The following is a 19,851-nucleotide window of genomic DNA, read 5'->3' on the forward strand; positions in this document are numbered from 1 at the left end:
TTTCCTTTAATTAAATTTTGCATTTCCTTCTTGCCCGCCCTTATCTCTCATTTTTATCTTTAGCTTTTTCCTCTGGTCTTAAGCAGATTATTCCTTATTTTGTTTTATTCACATGGACCTTATCACTAATCCTTCATGGCATTTTGCTTTGATTTGTTTGTGGATAATTTTAATGCGCACCATTAAAAATGAACAAAGCCGCCATTTTCACAATTTGATTTTGGCTGTGTATTGTGTTAGTGTATTCCATTTACAAATTCTAAATTGAATTATGTAAATGAGGAGCAAGAAATTGCTATGGGGTGGGAAGTAAAATATTGCAGTGAATGGTAATGATCTTAAAAATAGACAGAGTTGCTACAAAAAGGCAGAGCCCTAGCAGAGATGAGAGAATTTATAATGGCGTAAAAGAAATGGCAGTGATCAAACAATACTTTCTGCCTTCAGGGAAGATACAAACGTAGGAAATATGAGGTAATCCAGAATATAACAATAATGAGGAGCTGAAGTAATTTAGTATTAATCCTAAAATGTTGGTGAGAGTGAAAGTGAATGATGTACATGTACAATGATGGTTTGATAGTGATGGCTACAGAGATAGTAAATGCATTGGTTATCATCTTTGAAAATTCGATAGATTGATTCCTGCTTTTTTGAGATTTGTATATGCAACTATTTAGACAAGAAAGGAGTGAAAGAGGGAAAATTGGGAACTACCGAACTTTACCTTATGTCATACAAGGTCCTAAAGAAACTTTTCACAATAGTTGATGAGATGTGCCATAATCATGAATAAGGGGGTATGGCTACAGGATAAGGAACCATTCATTTAAAGCAAAGGTGGGTGGAGTTTCTTCTGGTGATAATGAATCTATGCAATTATGTGCTTCAGGGAATAATGGATGATCAATAGAAATGTGTAAGGGTTGATAAATATTTGAAAGATCATGGAAATGGCATAGAAGAGGAGTTGAAGACAGAAAAGTCAGCTATAATATTGATGGTGGCTTGAAGTGCATGTTCATATTTTTATTGTGTTCAGTGCTAGTAGTAGTTCAGTTTTGTAATCTACAATGAGGGATGGAGTAACAGAATAATATCAATCAATCAATCAATCAATCAATCAACCAACCATTATTGTCATCTTGCAAAGCAACAGTTGTACAGTGCAAAATGAGAAGACGTTTCCCAGGGAATACCAGAGCATCGCACATGAAACTTAAAACATTTCACACATAATAACAGTAAAAACAATCCAGTCCCTGATGAAACAGTATAAATAGTTAAAAGCAGGTGGTGAGAGGGCATCCAGCCTATTATGTAATTTTGGTTTAATTGTTAAAAGAGGATGTACTTTCCTTTGTTGGAGTGCAAGAGGGACTTGCTGTGCAGCTCTCTGGAATAAATTGTTTTAGATACAAGAAGAGATAGATTGAGTATTCTGTAGTGTTCAAGGAATGATTTGAGCTCTCACTGGAACTCTTAAAATTCTAGCAGGGCTCCACTGGCTGGATACTTGGAGTAGGCTGTAGCTGAGTAAATAGAATAATCTAGAATTAAGGTCATAGTCTCAATATGGGGTAAGTCATTAGTTGAAATGAAACAAATGTATTCATTAGAAGAGTGATGCATTTTTTAGGATCCTTTATTTTGGAGACCTGTGGACATTCATCCATTGAACATTGAATACTCGTGAATTTTCTGAAAATTTAGAGATTCAGGGGATATGATTACGTAGTAAAAATGGGGCCAAGGTAGAAGGTCAGCATAATGTTGATGAATGATAGAGCAGCCTTGAAGTCCCTCATTATGAATTAACAAATTGCTTACTAGTTGTCCTTTCCTCAGTTAGATCAAATGCTACCTACCCCATAAGTGCAGGAAGAATATTTGGGATGGCAAGACTTATTTCAATGCAAATGGATCAGAATTTGCGATAATTCACGCATCTGTGTGCTGGAATAAGTGTTTGGCCACAAAACTCTGCAAATGCTTGTCAGTTGTCAAAACCACCCATCTTTCAAGTCTGGGGGAAATAAAGTGGGATTTTCAATAAATGAAATTATTTTCTGTCTTCCTCCATAGAGCTATAATCATACCAAAGGGTTTCTGAGTTCTGTGTTATTTGTTAATCATTGAGCATGGCCAAGAAACCATTTGGTTTCATAAATGCTTGTAGTTATGTGCAGAACTGCCACCAAACATTGCATAATATTGTTATTACAACTTGGACAATTAATTTACCGCAACTTCTCTACATTTTGTGATAATTTATTTCAGACTGGTTTCCTTAATTGATTTATTTCACCTCTGTTCTTTAAAAAAATATTTGACTCTTTCCATGGCATGTCTTCCACCAAAATAGGTTCTTTCTTATCTGATCCTGGCTTTAACATTCACTCATCAGTGCCTTATTAAATTAGATCTGATCCAAAGTAGGCAATTCCAAGCTATGTTCCTGAACGTGAATCAAAAGACATCTGGTTTCCCTGCCCTGGAAATATAACTTTTGCTTCTTGCTCTATCTATTTTTCTCGTAGGTAATATTGATAAATTTATGGTTTCTTGTGATAGTATTCCTGTTAAGGACATCACTTCCATAGATTTGCGACTGCATATAATCACAGCATGATCATAGCACAGGAGACCATTCAGCCCACTGAGTCTGTATAGGCTCTATTCAAGATTATTCCAATTTAATCTTATTTCCTCCTTCCCTATGTCCATATCCCTGCAAAATAGTCAGCCATTGTCTCTGATTCAACTCACTTTTATCAGTTGAGATTCTATCCAAAATTATAATTACCTTAAAAGCAAAACTTACTGGAAGTATTGAGCATGTTGGGTACCACTGTGCAGAGAAGAAACCAAGCTAGTGATTCAGAAAAGTTGCCGAACTTGTCTGAAATATTCAAGTTGTTTCTGTCTTCACAGACACTGAGTTTCCAAATCTGAAAAAATAAATTGTATTCCTGTGGTGTATTTCATGTTACTTTCAAGATGATCCAATACACTTTATAAGTCGATGAGTTTTAGAAGGAACTGCAGATGCTGGAAAATCGAAGGTAGACAAAAATGCTGGAGAAACTCAGTGGGTGAGGCAGCATCGATGGAGCGAAGGAAATAGGCGATGTTTCGGGTCGAAACCCTTCTTCAGACACAAAAAAGTCGAAGTACTTCTTGAAGTGTCATCATTGCTGCAATATAGCATAATCTATGCAGAGGAGCAACATGAGAATGATTGGATAATCTGTTTTTGTGATGTCGATAAGAGAAATTTCTAGAACCAGGGATAATTTCCCAGCTCTTCTGAATAGTACCATGGACTTATCTATTGCCATCCAAGCAAGTTGAGGCTAACATATCTGAATGACATCATCTCCAAAAGAGCCTGGAATTTATTTATTTTTGCAGAAACCAACTATGTGGTATTTTGAACCTGTAAGTTTATCACTCTGAGACTAGTGTTATCAGCTATGTTGCCCCATTTTAGTTTTATATTCTGCTTATGAGATTATGCTTAAGAGATTCGGTTTTAGAGCAGTTTATAGGCAGCACTCTAACTCTGCTGTAGAGCTGCTGCTTCACAGCACCAGAGATCTGGATTCGATCTTGACCACAGATGCTGTCTGTTCGAAGTTTGTACATTCTCCCTGTGACCGTGTGTGTTTTTCTCGTGGTGCTATGGTTTCATCCCACATTCCAAAGACATGCATGTTAGTAGATTAATACAGAGCTGCCAAGTAGTACGGATTTTCCGTATTTTGTACGGAAATGCGATAAGAATACGGATGTTAGTGGCGGCGCCTAACGGCAGCGTCTCGACTACAGTCGTCTGTCTTTTTTTATTTTTGTCTTGTTAAATGTATGTCTTGAGTTAGTTTTTATTATTTTTTTTAGCTGTGTATATGTGGGGGGGCTGTGGGGAAACCGTTTGAATCTCTTGCCTGTGTGGGGACCCAACTATTCCTTGTCGGGTCTCTGATGTCGTTGGGCCTAACATCGTGGAGCCGGCGACGACCTCCGGCCGGGACGAACCTGGGGCTCCAGTTGCAGAGCCTGCGGAACTGACATCGCGGAGCTGGCCAACTTCGGAGCGGTGGTGGCGCGCGGCTGCGACCCGACTTTTGGAGTTCGGAGGCACCGGCCGCAGACCCGATGGATGGGAACATCGGGAGCTCGCAGGTCCCTGGAGGGAGATCGCTTTTCTGAGCTCCGCAACGGCGACTTCTCCCGCTGGAATCGCGGGTTTAAGGACATGGAGCCGGGGCCTAACATCGCCCGGCGTGGCTTAAACGGCCTCAGGACTTACCATTGCCCGCCTGGGGCTTTAACATCGGAGCCCCAGTTCGCCTCGACACTGCAGTAGGACTGCTGAACCGCAGGAGAAGGAACAAAGGGAAGAGATAAAGACTTTGCCTTCCATCACAGTGAGGAGATGTTGGAGACTCACTGTGATGGATGTTTATGTAAAACTGTTAAGTGTGGGTCTTGGATTGTGTTGTAATGTTAAACTGTAGAAATGATATTTTGTTCAAACCTAGGTTTGAATGACAATAAATTGCATTATATTCTATTCTATGTACAATTTTGCTTCGTTAAATACGGATTTTTTAAAAATCAGCCTGACTTCCTGTTTCATCTTGCTGCTTAAAAAATGCAAGGATATAAAAAGTCATGCTGTACCTCTAAAAATCATAGCAGATTAATTCTATTAGTATTTTAAATTTCAAGATCTGGATGATTACTTTTGGAAGCTTTGATCTGCCTGTCCTGCAGGTTTAAACAGCTCCGTCAGTTTAGCTCGTGGGAATTTAAATGAAGAGCTGTCGGCTACAGCTCTATGGGTGCTAAAATTGCACTGCCGGCTGGAGCGCTATGGGCTTTAATCATAGCGCTATGGGTCACAGACTTCGGGGAGGGAGAAGGAGAGAGGGAGAGGGAATAAGGGATGGAGAAAAAAGGAAGGGGAGAGGGAGGGTGAGGGAAAAAAGGGAGGGAAAGGAAGGAGGGAGAGAGGACGATGGAGGGAGAAAGAGGCTTCCAAAATGGCTTCTACATCATCATCTGGTGCTAAAAGCAGGAAGCAGCTGTTCAAACAGCAGTATACAAAGAGATGAAAATGAATGCACTCTCAAGTAAGGTGCGTAGAAGACATGTCAATTGGTTGCAAAGTTATACATTATTTTACTCTTACATGGGTATGACTACACATTTTAAAAAACAAACTTTTTCGGCAAAATGGCAACGCGTAAAAATACTGATTTCCTCAGCAAAATACTGATTTTCAGGTACTAGAATACTGATATGCTCTGACAAAACTTGGCAGCTCTGTTAATAGGCTTCTCTATGTAGGCCCCCAGTATGTAGGATGCGAAGATGGCATAACATGAAACAACTGTGAACAGTTGATCAACGGTTCGCATGATCTTGGTGGGATTGTTTCCATGCTGTAACTGTAAACTTTAAAATGCTGCATCTTTTGCTGTCCCACGGTGTTATCACTCTGAAATATTGAAGCATTTCACTTTTGCACTGTGTCTCTTGGAAATTGTGTATCCTTCATGTCTTGCCATATCTTTATTTAGTGAACATTTTAACATTTTAAAAAAATGCCATTGTTCTCTGTATAACCCAAGCAAAATATTAACATACCTTTAAATAACAGACACTGTGCACGTTAGTTGTGACCTCTTGCTGAAATGGGCATTGTACTTTGCAAAACTGTAATATATATGTATGTATATATATGTTTATGTTTGTATATTGTGGAAATTCCACCAAATGGGAATTGGTCAGTTTGGACTCTTGCTTTTATTTATGTTAGCTAGTCATTCTGCAGCAGAAGGAATTGCATGAGCTTCCTTATTGCTGCGAAACACTAATTTTACAGAGTCTTGCTTGAGCTGTGGATGTTGCCCAGGTCCAGTTGTCCAGTGCAAAGAGTAAAGTTGTTTCTTAATTTTTACCTTTTAGGCAACTGTTCTTTTCGCCCTCTCGCTCTTTCTTAAGAAGTGACCATGTTTTTGAATTCTTCGGGAAGCCTTCTGACCACAGTCAGTTTCATAGTAAGTAATCAAAGTTGTGCAGGCTTGATGGAATTCATTAATGAATGAACATAGATTGTGAGCATTATTCAACCGTTGCCTCGCAGGAACAAGTGCTGGAAATACTTGAGCTGGTCAGAATTTGAGTCAAGAGTGTTTTATTGTCATATGTCCCAGCTAGGACAGTGAAATATTTACTTGCTGCAACGCAACAGAATATGTAAACATTGTACATAACGGGAGAAAAAAAAGTTCAGTGTGTGTTAATGTATATTATATATATATGTATGTGTGTGTATGTGTATATATGTATGTGTGTGTGTGTATATTATGAACATATATAATGCAATAATAATATTGTGAAAGGAATAAAATTCTGGTTGTAGTTCTCCAGGAAACAAAACAGCTTCTAAACTCATTAATCCTGCTCTGCTATTTAATTTGATAAGATCATGTATGATCTGATCAATATTGCATTCCGGCCTACTGTAGATGACCTTTCACATCCATTCTTATTAAGACTCTACCAAAATCTGAAAAATATTCAAAAACTATTTGGACTGCATTCTATTTTGACATAGTTCCAAAGGCTGCTGACCCTTTGGGGTCACTCTGTTTTAAATGAGCCGCAACTTATTTTTAAACACTCAGTAGGCCAGGTAGCATCTAAAAATGTGCTGGATCACAACATGTCTGCCACCTCTGATGTAATTCTGGAATTTTCTGATTTCTATTTTGAGTATCCAGTACCTGCAGATTCTTTTAGATTTTAATTCATGATTTCCCTGCCAAAGAGCCTTGCATGCTGTCATTTAGATCAGTACTTCTTAAACTATTTTGGTGCCATTCACCCTTGAGTCTTTATCACAAAATTTCATTCACCCTAAATTTTCTTATGTTTTTTGATAATTTTCGTCTTATAATTCAGTATAATTTTATATATAATTTAATTTGTCACTTGAGCAAAAAACATAAATTAACTAATTTCTTAAGTGTTTATTTTATTCATCTTTTTGAACATCCTAAAAATATGTAAAGAAAACTAGGAATGAAAAAAAAAAGTGATTACCACTGGAGTCGGAAAATCATTCTATTAGAATGATAAAAAACCATTCCAACGTCTAAACACTGGGCTTCAGCCCCATCCTACCCTAAAAAAAAACATGGAGTATGTAAATTGGCAACACAAAGTAAAGGTACAGTTCAACAGTTGCCTAAAGCTATCCTCCAGTGTTGCCATTTATACATTTATGATCCCACTAGCTCGTCTGGTCTTCCCTAAAAGGTTATATTACAGTAAATTTGGGAAATATCCTGCTGCTTTGAAATTAGAAAACCATAGGTAGAGAAAAAAACATAACATTTCCAGCTCCACTGCCATTAAAACCAATAAGATCTTACTAACCACTTTAATGGCATTGCCTTTTTTAAGTATAGAAAAAAATATATAAATATCTGAAAAAATTAAATTCACCCTTCATTCACCCCTCTAGTTTCATTCACCCCAAAATAATTTCATTCGCCCTTGGGTGAATCATTCACCTGTTTAAGAAGCACTGATTTAGACGAAGACCCATTGTTTCTTTCTATCCATGCCATTGTTATCTCCTACAATACACCATTTACCCCCAATAGCCTCTAATGCAGCACTTTATCAAAAGCCTTCAGGAAATTGAAGCATTTTTACACGTACATCTTCAGAAATTCCCAATGAATTTGTTAAATTTGTTGAATCAATTTGAGGGGCTAAGGGGTCATTCCGTTTCTCATGAGTTAGGTGTAGGAAATACCAAGATTATTTTTGTTTTCTAAAAGTGGGGAAACCCTCTGGGCCACATATTTATATACCAAGAAAAGTATTAAACTTTTTGCTCTTAAAATCATTCTTTGTTTTGCATGAGTGGGATTGTGTGTGTGTGTGTTTTGGAATAGTTACATCTGATTATGGCTAACAAAGATGGTGGTTCCTATAGCAATTGGGTTGAGATGGGTTAGAGAAATGGTCCTGTCTTTTTTTTTTTAAGGGAGTGATGGATAGTTGGAGCTTTTGGAGCTCTCAAAAAAGAAATTATGAAGGTGAATGCTCTTGAGGGAATGTTACATGAAAGTATGGTACTGCAGGCATTTTACAGAGACCTTTTGCAGTTCTTGTGTGAATCTACAGTTAGCTTGATAATAGTCTTTCCATTTTGTTTCAATGCAGTATCATGAATAATAAAGATTGAGTTATTTTTAATCACCTCACTACTTTTACAGCAAATTTACAGCCAGTGTTAAAATTGTCTAAATCTACAGAGCACTTCAAAGAAGACAGTTCAGAAGCTTCCAGTCAGGAAGAAGGTACATGGCTTTGTATTTTGCGCGTGTACTTTTTAATTGGCACTGCTAATTAAGTGCAACATCTGTAATGTTGAATGTATATACACGTCCACCACAGATTTTCCAGCAAATAATGGCCCAGCTCCTCCTTTAATCTAGACAAAATCACGAGAGCACACTTGAAATTCGTCCTGGAATTCTCCCCAAACGTGGTTCTTGGGCCGATCTCAACCTCATCGGGACTTCTGTGCTGATTGGCAGGTCGAAGTTGCTCCTGTAGCTAGGGGCAACTCTGGAACTCCGACCTGTCCGGGACGGCAGATCCATTCTCATAGCCAGCTTCCGTGGCCAATCAGCGGGTTAAATTTACCGCCTGCCGTCAGGGATCTGGAACTCCGGCCCGGCTGTAGCCAACAGATCTGTTCTCATACCCAACTTCCAAGGCTCATCGGCAGGGTCGAATTATCCCCCTCCCGCTGGTGCTCTGGAACTCTGGCCGAACAGGAGATGGCAGATCGGCTCCCACAGCTGACTTCCAAGGCCGACTTTGCGGGCTGGTATCTCGGACTCCTAGGCGGACTGTTCTGGTACCTTTGGACTCCTTTCAGAAGCCATGATCTCTGTTGATCTGGCAGAACAGATAATCCAGAAAGACTTTGGAAGCAAGGGTGCTGTAAAATGTGTAGTGGACATATATATCACATTAATGATAGAATTGTTACATTCCATCTTGCCGACTTCTGATTTAATCTGATTGTAGAGTCCTTATCCTGGAAAGATCATCAATTAGAGTATAACTGTTGGAATGTGAAGTGCTAATTTTTAGTTTAACCATTGTTATCAAAACAACAATAGTTTTTAAAAATTCTTTAGAAATACATTTTTAGAAGGCTTTACGGTCCCGCACGGGAGATTGGTGACAAAAATTAGAGCACATGGTATTTTGGGGTAGGGTGTTGACATGGATAGAAAATTGGTTGGCAGACCGGAGCAAAGAGTAGGAGTGAACGGGTCCTTTTCAGAATGGCAGGCAGTGGCGAGTGGAGTGCCGCAAGGCTCGGTGTTGGGGCCGCAACTGCTTACCATATATATTAAAAATTTGGAAGAGGGAATTAGGAGCAACACTAGCAAGTTTGCAGATGACACAAAGCTGGGTGGCAGTGTGAACTCTGAAGAGGATGTTAGGAGGTTGCAGGGTGACCTGGACAGGTTGAGTGAGTGGGCAGATGCGTGGCAGATGCAGTATAATATAGATAAATGTGAGGTTATCCACTTGGCGGCAAAAACAAGGGGGGCAGATTATTATCTCAATGGGGTTGGGTAAGGGGGAGGTTCAGTGAGACCTGGGTTTCCTTGTACACCGGTCACTGAAAGTTGGCGTGCAGGTACAGCAGGCAGTGAAGAAAGCTAATAGAATGTTGGCCTTCATAACAAGAGGATTTCAGTATAGGAGTAAAGAGATTCTTCTGCAGTAGTATAGGGCTCTGGTGAGACCACATCTGGAGTATTGTGTACAGTTTTGGTCTCCTAATTTGGAGAAGGACATCCTTGTGATTGAGGCAGTGCAGCGTAGGTTCACGAGATTGATCCCTGGGATGGCGGGACTGTCATATGAGGAAAGATTGAAAAGACTAGGCTTGTATTCACTAGAGTTTAGAAGGATGAGGGGGATCTTATAGAAATAAATAAATTATGAAAGGACTGGACAAGCTAGATGCAGGAAAAATGTTACCAAATTTGGGCGAGTCCAGAACCAAGGGCCACAGTCTGAGAATAAAGGGGAGGTAATTTAAGACTGATGTGAGAAAAAAATGTTTCACCCAGAGAGTTGTGAATTTATGGAATTCCCTGCCACAGAGGGCAGTGGAGGCCAAATCACTGGATGGATTTAAGAGAGAGTTAGATAGAGCTCTAGGTGCCAGTGAAGTCAAGGGATATGGGGAGAAGGCAGGCACGGTTTATTGATGGGGGACGATCAGCCACGTTGGCTCGAAGGGCCGAATGGCCTCCTCCACCTATTTTCTATGTTTCTATGTTAAACGTAATCCCGTTCCATGCCACTCATTCTTTTGAGACAATGAATTAGACTCCTCAATGCTTGACCTTTTTTTCTTTGAACTCTGCTGGTCTTCAAATATGCAGATGTAGCAAGCAGTTAGGAAGGCAAATAGTATATTGGCCTGCATGGCAAGATTGTTTTAGTACAGGAGCAAGACAGTCTTGCCAAAATTGTAAAGGACCTTGGTGAGACCAGATTTGGGGTATTATGTACAGTTTTGCTATCTCTACCTAAGACAAAAATAAAGTCGCAAATGTTTGCCACATTAACTCCTGGGTGTTAAACTGGATATTTGACCAGGTTTGTATTCGCGAGAATTGAGTGAGAGGGAATCTGAACCGTACAAACCTGGAAGCAACTTATCAATCCTTCTGCACTTGTTATTTATACAGCGCCTTTAATGTTGTAATATGTCCCAAAGTATGTCAAATGAAGTTTAATGTCAATCCAAACAATGATATATTAGCATAGATGGCCAAAGCCTGGATAGATCAGGAAAGAACGGAGAAGGTATTTGCTAAAGATGAGGCTGATGATGACAAAATGTGTACATTCGGGATGGTCAAGAAGCTGCAACTAGAGAGATGTGGAAAACTTGGAGTGATGTAGGCCAGAGAAGATACAATAAATGGTGTGATCTGATCAAATTCAGATTTAAAAACAAAGGTGACAAAATTTCAAATTTAGGCATTAACAAAATGCCTAATCTGACATTGAAATAAGTGTCTGAATTTTTTAGGCAGGTAAACATTGAAGTAAATGCCATACCAATGCATTTTAAAGGTAGTTTGATGTTTAATTTGATCATTTTATAGTGCTACTGCATGAAGACATTTGCAGATTCGCATTGTTTTAAAAGGATGAAGTTTTACAATTTGTTTGTTAAACATAATATCTAGTAGAACCATGAGCTGATTAAACAACTCTAGACCATTGACATACGACATTCAAATGGATATGTTGTGAACCAATTCATTGTGAAAATATTCAATATTTCTGTATAATTTAAATGTATTTGACATTGTGAAGTCTCATCCTATTAGTCCTGTCATGTTGTCAACATTCCAGTCGTTATTGCATCTCTATTCCCATCTATGTAGCCAGTACTTACTGGCTATTTTTACTGGCTATTTTTCTGTCCTGAATTTCTTATTCTTTGCATATTCTATGGATGAAAACATTTGTTAAAAAATGGGACTTAAGATTTCTGTCTCTTCTCGATCAGGAATTCAAATTTAAAAAAATGTAGAAAATTGTATTTCTGCAGGATGTTGCAGACTGAGTATGGGTGATGGCAAATCAAAATTAATCTATCCAAGAATAGCTCTTTTTAAGATGGAAAGGTTTTGGACATCAATTTTAAGTAGGATTTTTAATATTTTTCTAGATGGAAAGCAGCAAACGCTTCATTACAAAAATATGGGGAAAGCTAGAGTCTGCAGGTAAGACTAGTACCATTTCTGGGTTATGAAGACGTAGGAATGGTTGGATATAAAAATGCAAAACAACTGGTGGCTTTGCAATTCACAAGAAATGGTTGAGAAATCTAAAGTCACTACTATTTTAAACATACAAACATTCTGATCTTTGTCTTTGTATTAAAGAACTGCTTCCAAGCCTTGTGTGAATCTGATTTACATAGGTAAAACCTGCAACACCTTTTCGGTGGGTGCGGTTGCTTTACCAGTTTGGAATTCATAAATTGAAAATGAATGGAGAGTAACATGCTTATTTTTGAAAAGGAAACTAAATTTAGTTATAATGGTCTGTACTCTCATTGTCTAGTGCATGGATTAGTTGTGGTGTTAGTCCCGCATAATGACACTGCTTCAGGTCATGCTTTAAAAATATATTTTAGTTAATTTCTCCCGAACCATCTGTTTTTACAGTGTCCCGAGTGTAAAATCGCCAGGGATTGGTGTAGGCTTACAGCACTCTGAGCAAAATGGTGCCTTGGACTGGAGGAAAAGGAGCTACAGCACAAAACACAGCACCGAACACTGTACAGCTGTGATGGAACATGTGAGTATGAACATTTTATTTGACCTAATCTTGCTGTTCTTAAGGAGCACTTTGAACTGTTGATACCACAGAACTTTTCTTGTTTTTTAAATTGCTATCCAATCTATTCACTCTCTTATGTTTTCCTCCTGCCACACCATTTTTCTTCAAGAATTATTGTGTAGGAAGGAAGGAATACTTTATTGTCACATGTGACTAGGCACTGTGAAATTATTTGCTTGCATACACAATGTACACAAATCTTGTGTATACAATGTATGTGTTTCTTTCTCGTACAATGCCCTATTGCTTCAGGCACCTACAGATGCCAGAGTTAATCACTTGAAAATAACTGAATCCCAGCACTAATTTGCTCCCATATCATCTATTTGATACTGACATCTCTCATCTTGAAAATGTTATTTTTCTCTGTCTGGCCAACATTCATGAACTTTCCCTTATCCAGTAGAGTTAGGGATTTGGTGTTTTCTTTTCTTAATCAGAATTCAACTGTTTGATAAATGTGTTAAACCTGAAATAAACAAACAAGTGGTAAGTTGTTTAAGAAAACTTCTGATTTCCACCCTGCACTTTTTGGCTTTTGAGAGGAGATGGATACTCTCGGGTCTCCGCTCGGCGCTCGCTCTCGGGTCTCCGCTCGGCGCTCGCTCTCGGGTCTCCGCTTGGCGCTCGCTCTCGGGTCTCCGCTTGGCGCTCGCTCGCGGCTCGGGTCTCTGGCCTCCGCTTGACACGGCTGGCCATGGTTGTGCGCATGTGCGGCCCCGCACATGCGCACTGCCACGGCAACTGGTCGGCGTCGGCCACTTTCTCCCACCCTTTGCGTTGTGGGAGCTCTGGCCGCCATTGCTGTCCGATCGCTGCCTCACCGCGACCGCTGAAAAACAACGCAGAATCACTCCCTGGAGCTGCAGTTACTCCCTGGAGTAACTCTTGCTTCTTGGTTTCCTGGTCCTCCAAAAATATTAGAAATGGAATTTAAATTGGTGGACCCACCACCACCAAACACCAAACTCTGAAAAATAACAGCCTATTGCAGAGATCTGTGTTCGATCCTGTTCTCGGGCACTGTCTGTGTTGAATTTGCACATTCTCCCTGCAAGCATGTAGGTTTCCTCCCACATCCCAAAGACGCATTGGCTTTGTAGGTTAACTCGTCTCTGTAAAATTGCCCCTAATGTGCAGGGAGTGGGTGAGGAAATTGGGATAACAGAACTTGTGTGAATGGGTAGACAAAAATGCTGGAGAAACTCAGCAGGTGAGGCAGCATTTATGGAGCGAAGGAAATAGGCAACGTTTCGGGTCGAGACCCTTCTTTAGACTGATGTCGAGAGGGGTGGGGGGGCGGGGAAAAGAAAGGAAGATGCGGAGACAGTAGGCTGTGGGAGAGCTGGGAATGGGAAGGAAAGGAGGGAGAAAGCAAGGACTACCTGAAATTGGAGAAGTGTAAACTACCCAAGCAAAATATGAGGTGCTGTTCCTTCAATTTGCGGTGGGCCTCACTCTGGCCATGGAGGAGGCCCAGGACAGAAAGGTCGGATTCGGAAAGGGAGGGGGAGTTGAAGTGCTGAGCCACCGGGAGATCAGGTTGGTTATTGCGAACTAAGTGGAGGTGCTGTGCGAAGCGATCGCCAAGCCTGCACTTGGCCTCACCGAGATTGATCATACGCTCAATAACCATATTTTTGTTTGGAAGTGGAAAGAGATCATAGAAATTGCATTCATTGCAACGTGTAAAAAGAGATGAGATACTGTATTGTAATTTTGCTGCATGTCATTGTGGTATATATCATGTCTTGATTGGTGAATATGTTTAGTTTGTGACTTTATTTGAAGCAGAAATAATATGTGAAAGCTTCATTGACCATAATTCCGACTGGTAACTACGGACTATGTCCGAGCACATTATCGCACGCGTAATGCAAGGCATCCTGTCCACCTAAACTGATTTGGCAACCTAAAAAGCTGCCGAGGTTGCCCGGCTGACAACAGGGAAAAAAGGTTAAGCGAGAGCCCTACAGTGTCACCAAAAATAACAGTTGTTATGACGCATAATATCAATTATTGATTCCTCTTCCATATCTGAGCAGACAATTCTGACCTCCCATGGTAATTATATTAGGAAGTCTCTGCAAAGAATTGGGTAAGGATTTTCTGCCAATATTTGCCCAACACTGGCCAAAAACTTTTGCTCTTTTCAAGATTCAAGATACATTTAATTGTCACATGTGCCAGATGGCACAGTGAAATGAAATTCCCATACAGCCATACAATAAAAATAAAGAACACAACACACTATAGAATTTAACATAAAACATCCCCACACAGCAGAATCAAAGTTTCCCACTGTGTGGGAAGGCACCAAAGTCAGTCTCTTCCTCCACTGTTCCCTGTGGTCAGGGCCTCCCCAAGCCCTCCACAGTTGCAGCTACGGGCGGCCCGATGTGCAGGACCGCTCGCCGGGGTGATACAAGTCCGACGTCGGGGCTGCGGGACGTCCTCAGTGGCGTGGACACAGTCGGCCCCCTCCTACCGGAGTCGGGTATATAGTACCTACCGGAGTCGGGTATATAGTACCAGCTACTTGCAGTAGCTGGTACTATATAATGTATAGTATATTGTCAATCTTCAGTCTCTGTTCTCTGAGATGAAATTAAAACTTGTTCCAACATGCTTTACCATATTTTGGTTTGGTCTGGTTTAATTAGTGTGTAATTGTCTCTGTCTTGGTTATATTTCTATTGAGCCCCTGAAAGAAATGCCGTTAAAGCTATTTGGAAAGAATTCTATCTTGATGCTTGTAATTAATGCCTTATGTCAGGAATGCCTTATTTGGAGGTGTTTCAGCATGAAGTTTGTCACAGTTGAATTTTCCTCCCCTCTCCCCTTAAGGGGCTGTCCCACTGCGGCGACCTAATCTGCGAGTTTAGATGAGTTTGCCCTCGACTCAAACTCGCAGCATGGTCGACACAATGTCCTATGAGGTCACTGGAACTCTCCTTCATGTTCGAGGGAAGTTCCTGAATGCTTGCGGCCTCAGCTAGGTCGCAAAAACATTTTCAGCATGTTGAAAACCTTTCCGCGAGTAAAATTTGGTAGGCATGGTTCTTTTTGACTCGTAGTGCAGTGTAGTGGGGTCGCTATTTAGTTACAGGCAGTCGAGGGCAGCCGTAGGCAATCTCCTTCATTGACCGGGCATTTTGATTGGCTCATTGGAGTTTTCAGGATCAGGGTAGGTAAAATGACCGTTAAACTTTATTATATTTATTAAAGTGTCTCCACTCCCTCTCTCCCCTTCTCTTCCCATTCTCTTCCCCACCCCTCCACGCTCTCTAAAGGACTTACAGTACACTGTGGCAGCCGTTTAACTTCCTCTTCATCGTGGGTGTGAATTTCAGACAGCGCTCCCCCGCTTTCCTTGGCGCCCGTCTTTGCGATGTGTTTGTTTGTGTGTGTGTGTGTGTGTGTGTGCGGTCAGTCGATCCAGCTCGAGGTTTTCCAGGTGAGTGCCCTCGAGCTTTAAGGTCGAAGGCACTCTTCTTAACTCGCGGATTAGGTCGCCGCAGTGGGACAGCCCCTTTACTGTTTAGCAGTAAGTAAATAGGATTTTTTTTGAGAAATTAATAAAAGTAATGTTCATTTCAGCAGTGAGTTGAGAATCCTTAAATTTAATGGCAATTTAGTTGGTAATCCAGAGTTCTGTGTTTGTAACATGAGTTAATCGGTTTGGTGGGTTAGGGACAGAATGCTTTTCATTCATGTGCCAGGATTTTAAGCGATTAATACAGGCCAAGTGGGGACAAATGGGATTAGTGTAGATAGCATCATGGTCGGCATGGACCAGTTACATAGAAACATAGAAAAATAGGTGCAGGAGTTGGCCATTCGGCCCTTTGAGCCTGCACCGTCATTCAATATGATCATTCATCTAAAATCAATACCCCATTCCTGCCTTTTCCCCATATTTCTTGATTCCTCTAGCCTTAAGAGCTAATTCTAACTCTCACTTGAAAACATCAATTGAAAGGCCTGTTTCTGTGCTCTGATTCTGTATTGAATGGATGGTTGTTAAGGCAAGTGGCAATGGTGAATGCAGGGGAATTGGGTTACTCACTAAATTAAACTAGGTTTAAAGGAGTTATGTATGTACATTCCCATGTTCATCTATTCCTGCACACTGTTAAATTATAACATTTGGTTCAATGTAAATACTATTTTTTGGGAAAGAATTATGATATTTTTATAGTAATGAAACAATTTTGATGGTGTAAATCAATATATGTTGGAATATGAGAAAGCAGAATGTACAAAAATCGATCATTTTGATACGTCATCTTCACTGGGTCTTATTATAGAATATTCAATGAAATCTAATCATACATTTATTTTTCCACATTGTTGTAGTGTTTGACGGAAGACAAAAGAAATGCTTCATCTGGGAATAAAAAGTTGAACACTCGCATTGATGTGTATGTATTGAACTACCTATGTAATGAACTTGTTTATTTAAAATGTACATTGAGGCAAGTTAAGTAATTCCAGTTGTATGTCCCTAGAAAGGAAAGGGTTGTAAGACTAATTTGGAGAAACAAGGCTGGTGGTAATTTCCAGTACAACTGAAGACTTCATATCATTAGCTTGAGCAGAGCATGTAAGGGTTGATAAACATTAAATGCATTGTCGCCTTGACTTTCTTGCAAATACAAGGGCAGTAGTTTAGAATACATTTTGAAGTGGGTGGAGTGGAGGGGATTGCAGTGGAAGAAATGAGTTGTCTTTCTGATCCAATTTTATTTGTTCCACCATAGTAAAAACAAGGCAGACCGTGGCAATCAAAGGGCACCTGTTGGTAATGGCATTCTCAGAATTCCCCCTATGTGGACTGGATCAGGAAAAGGTAAAGAAGTGATCAAAGTCATTCCTTTAATTTATGGTCATATTTGCTTGTGATAACTGGTTCATTTAAGTCAGCTGACTCAGAATTTGTTAAACCTGGGAAAACAAAGTCTGGATCCTGCCCAGGCACTGTGCAGTGCCTGCCAAGTGCAGTATCTAGTGGGAAATATTGCAAGGTACTTGGATGTGGTAAAGATGAGAATAGTTGTATATTGGGGAGGGTGGGGAAACAATTAGTCAAGATGGGTGGGCCAGGTAATGTATTACAACTGTTTTGTGAGGGAATTGACGGTATCCATTGATGAATAGTAACTGTTTTCACTTGGAGTTGGTAGGCAAGATTCAGTACTGTATGTACCAGCTGAGTGTGGGATGTTATCTGGATACATTGTTTCAAGAGGTGGTTAAACCTTTAGATTAAATACTGTAGAAATGCTTAATCATAAAGGACAGGAGAGCACGGTTACAACTAAGGCAGTTTGGAAATCCTGAATGCAAAGTTGGAGGTATTTCTTCCTTCTATAAGGTTCGTGTGGATGAGTGCAGAGACTGAGTGGATGAACAAATGTTCCACAATTATATAGTATACTAGACCAAGTGCCGACCCGTTGGGTCTGTTCCCCCAACGTGCGGTTGTGGGGGGGGAGGCGGCATGCAGCGTCACACACACTAACTAACCCCCCCCCCCCCCCCCCGCACTCACGCTAATTACCCCCCTTGATATTATATTAATATTATTAATTTGCTCCTTTACCCCATAACCAACCTATCTACTGACGCATAGCCCCCAACTTGCAGTCACACCTAGAGAGGGGGGGAGGGGGCGGGGGTAGAGAGTGAGGGCAGAGAGAGAAGGGGCAGGAAGAAGGAGAGAGGGGCAAGAGTGAGAGGGGGGGGGGAGGAGAGGGGGGAGGGGGGGTGAGAGGGGAAAGGTGGGGGGGAGGGGAGGAGAGTGAGAGGGAGGGGGAGAGGTGAGGGTAGGGGAGGGGGAGAGGTGGCGAGCAGGGAGGGGGAGGGAAGGGGGGTAGGGGTGTGTGGAGGGGAGGGGGGTTTTAGGGGAGGGACGGTGGGGGAGGGGGGGGGAGGAGAGGGGAGAGAGAGAGGGGGGGAAGTGGAGAGGAGAGGGGGGGGGGGGGGAGGAGGAGGAGGGGGGGGGAATTGGAATTTCAGAATTGGAGGAAAGGGTTAGGAGAGAAGGAATGGGCAACCCTTCTTCAGGGCTAGAAAGTTATAGCCCTGATAGTTATATGGATGGGAAGGGAATGGAGGGTTATGGTCTGAGCGCAGGTATATGGGACTAGGGGAGATTATGTGTTCGGTACGGACTAGAAGGGTCGAGATGGCCTGTTTCCGTGCTGTAATTGTTATATGGTTATATGTTGCCATTTGGTAAGACAGCCAATAAATGATATGACTTTGAGTGTTGTTGAACAGACTTAGGAATGTGGGTGCATGGATCCATTCAGGTGGCGACAGGGTGACAAAGGAGTTTGCCATGCTTGCCTTCTCAGGAAATTGAGTACAGGAGTTGGGACATCATGTTAAAGTGGTACACCACATTGGTAAGGTTACGTATGGAGTACCATCTACAGTCCTGGTTGGCCTGCTATGGGAAGGATGTCATTAGAAACATAGAAAATAGGTGCAGGAGGAAGCCATTCGGCCCTTCGAGCCAGCACCGCCGGTCATTGCGATCATGGCTGTTCGTCCCCAATCAATAACCCGTGCCTGCCTTCTCCCCATATCCATTGATTCCACTAGCCCCTAGAGCTCTATCTAACTCTCTCTCTTAACTCCATCCAGTGATTTAGCCTCCTCTGCCCTCTGTGGCAGAGAATTCCACAAATTCACAACTCTCTGGGTGAAAAAGTTTCTTCTCAACTCAGTCTTAAATGGCCTCCCCTTTATTCTAAGACTGCGGCCCCTGGCGGAACATTTTTCCTGCATCTAGCTTGTCCAGTCCTTTTATAATTTTATATGTTTCTATAAGATAACCCCTCATCCTTCTAAACTCCAGTGAATACAAGCCTAGTCTTTTCAATCTTTCCTCATATGACAGTTCCGCCATCCCAGGGATTAATCTCGTGAACCTACGCTGCACTGCCTCAATCACAAGGATGTCCTTCCTCAAATTAGGAGACCAAAACTGTATGCAATACTCCAGATGTGGTCTTACCAGAGCCCTATACAACTGCAGAAGAACCTCTCTGCTCCTATACTGAAATCCTCTTGTTATGAAAGCCAACATTCCATTAGCTTTCTTCACTGCCTGCTGTACCTGCACTAAATTGGAACGGTGCAAAAGAAAATTCAAGCATGTTACTGGATATGGAGGATTTGATTTCTACAGAGAGGTTGAATAGGCTGGGCTTTCTTCATTGTAGCATATGAGGGTGAGGTATATAACATAATGTGGGACAGAGATAAGGTGAACAGTCACTATTTTTCCCCAGGGGACTGGCGTCTAAAACTAGAGGGCATAGTTTTAACGTGAGATGGGAAAGATTTGAA

At 41.1% G+C, this 19,851-nt stretch overlaps 1 protein-coding gene across 3 annotated transcripts in view; it reads left to right on the top strand.

Moving 5' to 3' along the window:
* The window catches only part of LOC129711092 (zinc finger CCHC domain-containing protein 2-like), a 76,235-nt gene that overhangs the window by 33,619 nt on the left and 22,765 nt on the right, over positions 1-19,851 (top strand). For 2 of the 3 annotated variants that reach the window (XM_055658501.1, XM_055658483.1), the window contains exons 6-11: positions 5,977-6,068; positions 8,304-8,387; positions 11,813-11,867; positions 12,315-12,447; positions 16,849-16,913; positions 17,253-17,341. In XM_055658501.1, the coding sequence (XP_055514476.1) occupies positions 5,977-6,068; positions 8,304-8,387; positions 11,813-11,867; positions 12,315-12,447; positions 16,849-16,913; positions 17,253-17,341 (518 nt within the window). The remainder of the gene's footprint in view (positions 1-5,976; positions 6,069-8,303; positions 8,388-11,812; positions 11,868-12,314; positions 12,448-16,848; positions 16,914-17,252; positions 17,342-19,851) is intronic. The other variant, XM_055658492.1, reaches the window with a different exon arrangement.

This window comes from Leucoraja erinacea, chromosome 2, assembly GCF_028641065.1.
Source record: "Leucoraja erinacea ecotype New England chromosome 2, Leri_hhj_1, whole genome shotgun sequence".
Taxonomy (NCBI): Eukaryota; Metazoa; Chordata; class Chondrichthyes; order Rajiformes; family Rajidae; genus Leucoraja; species Leucoraja erinaceus.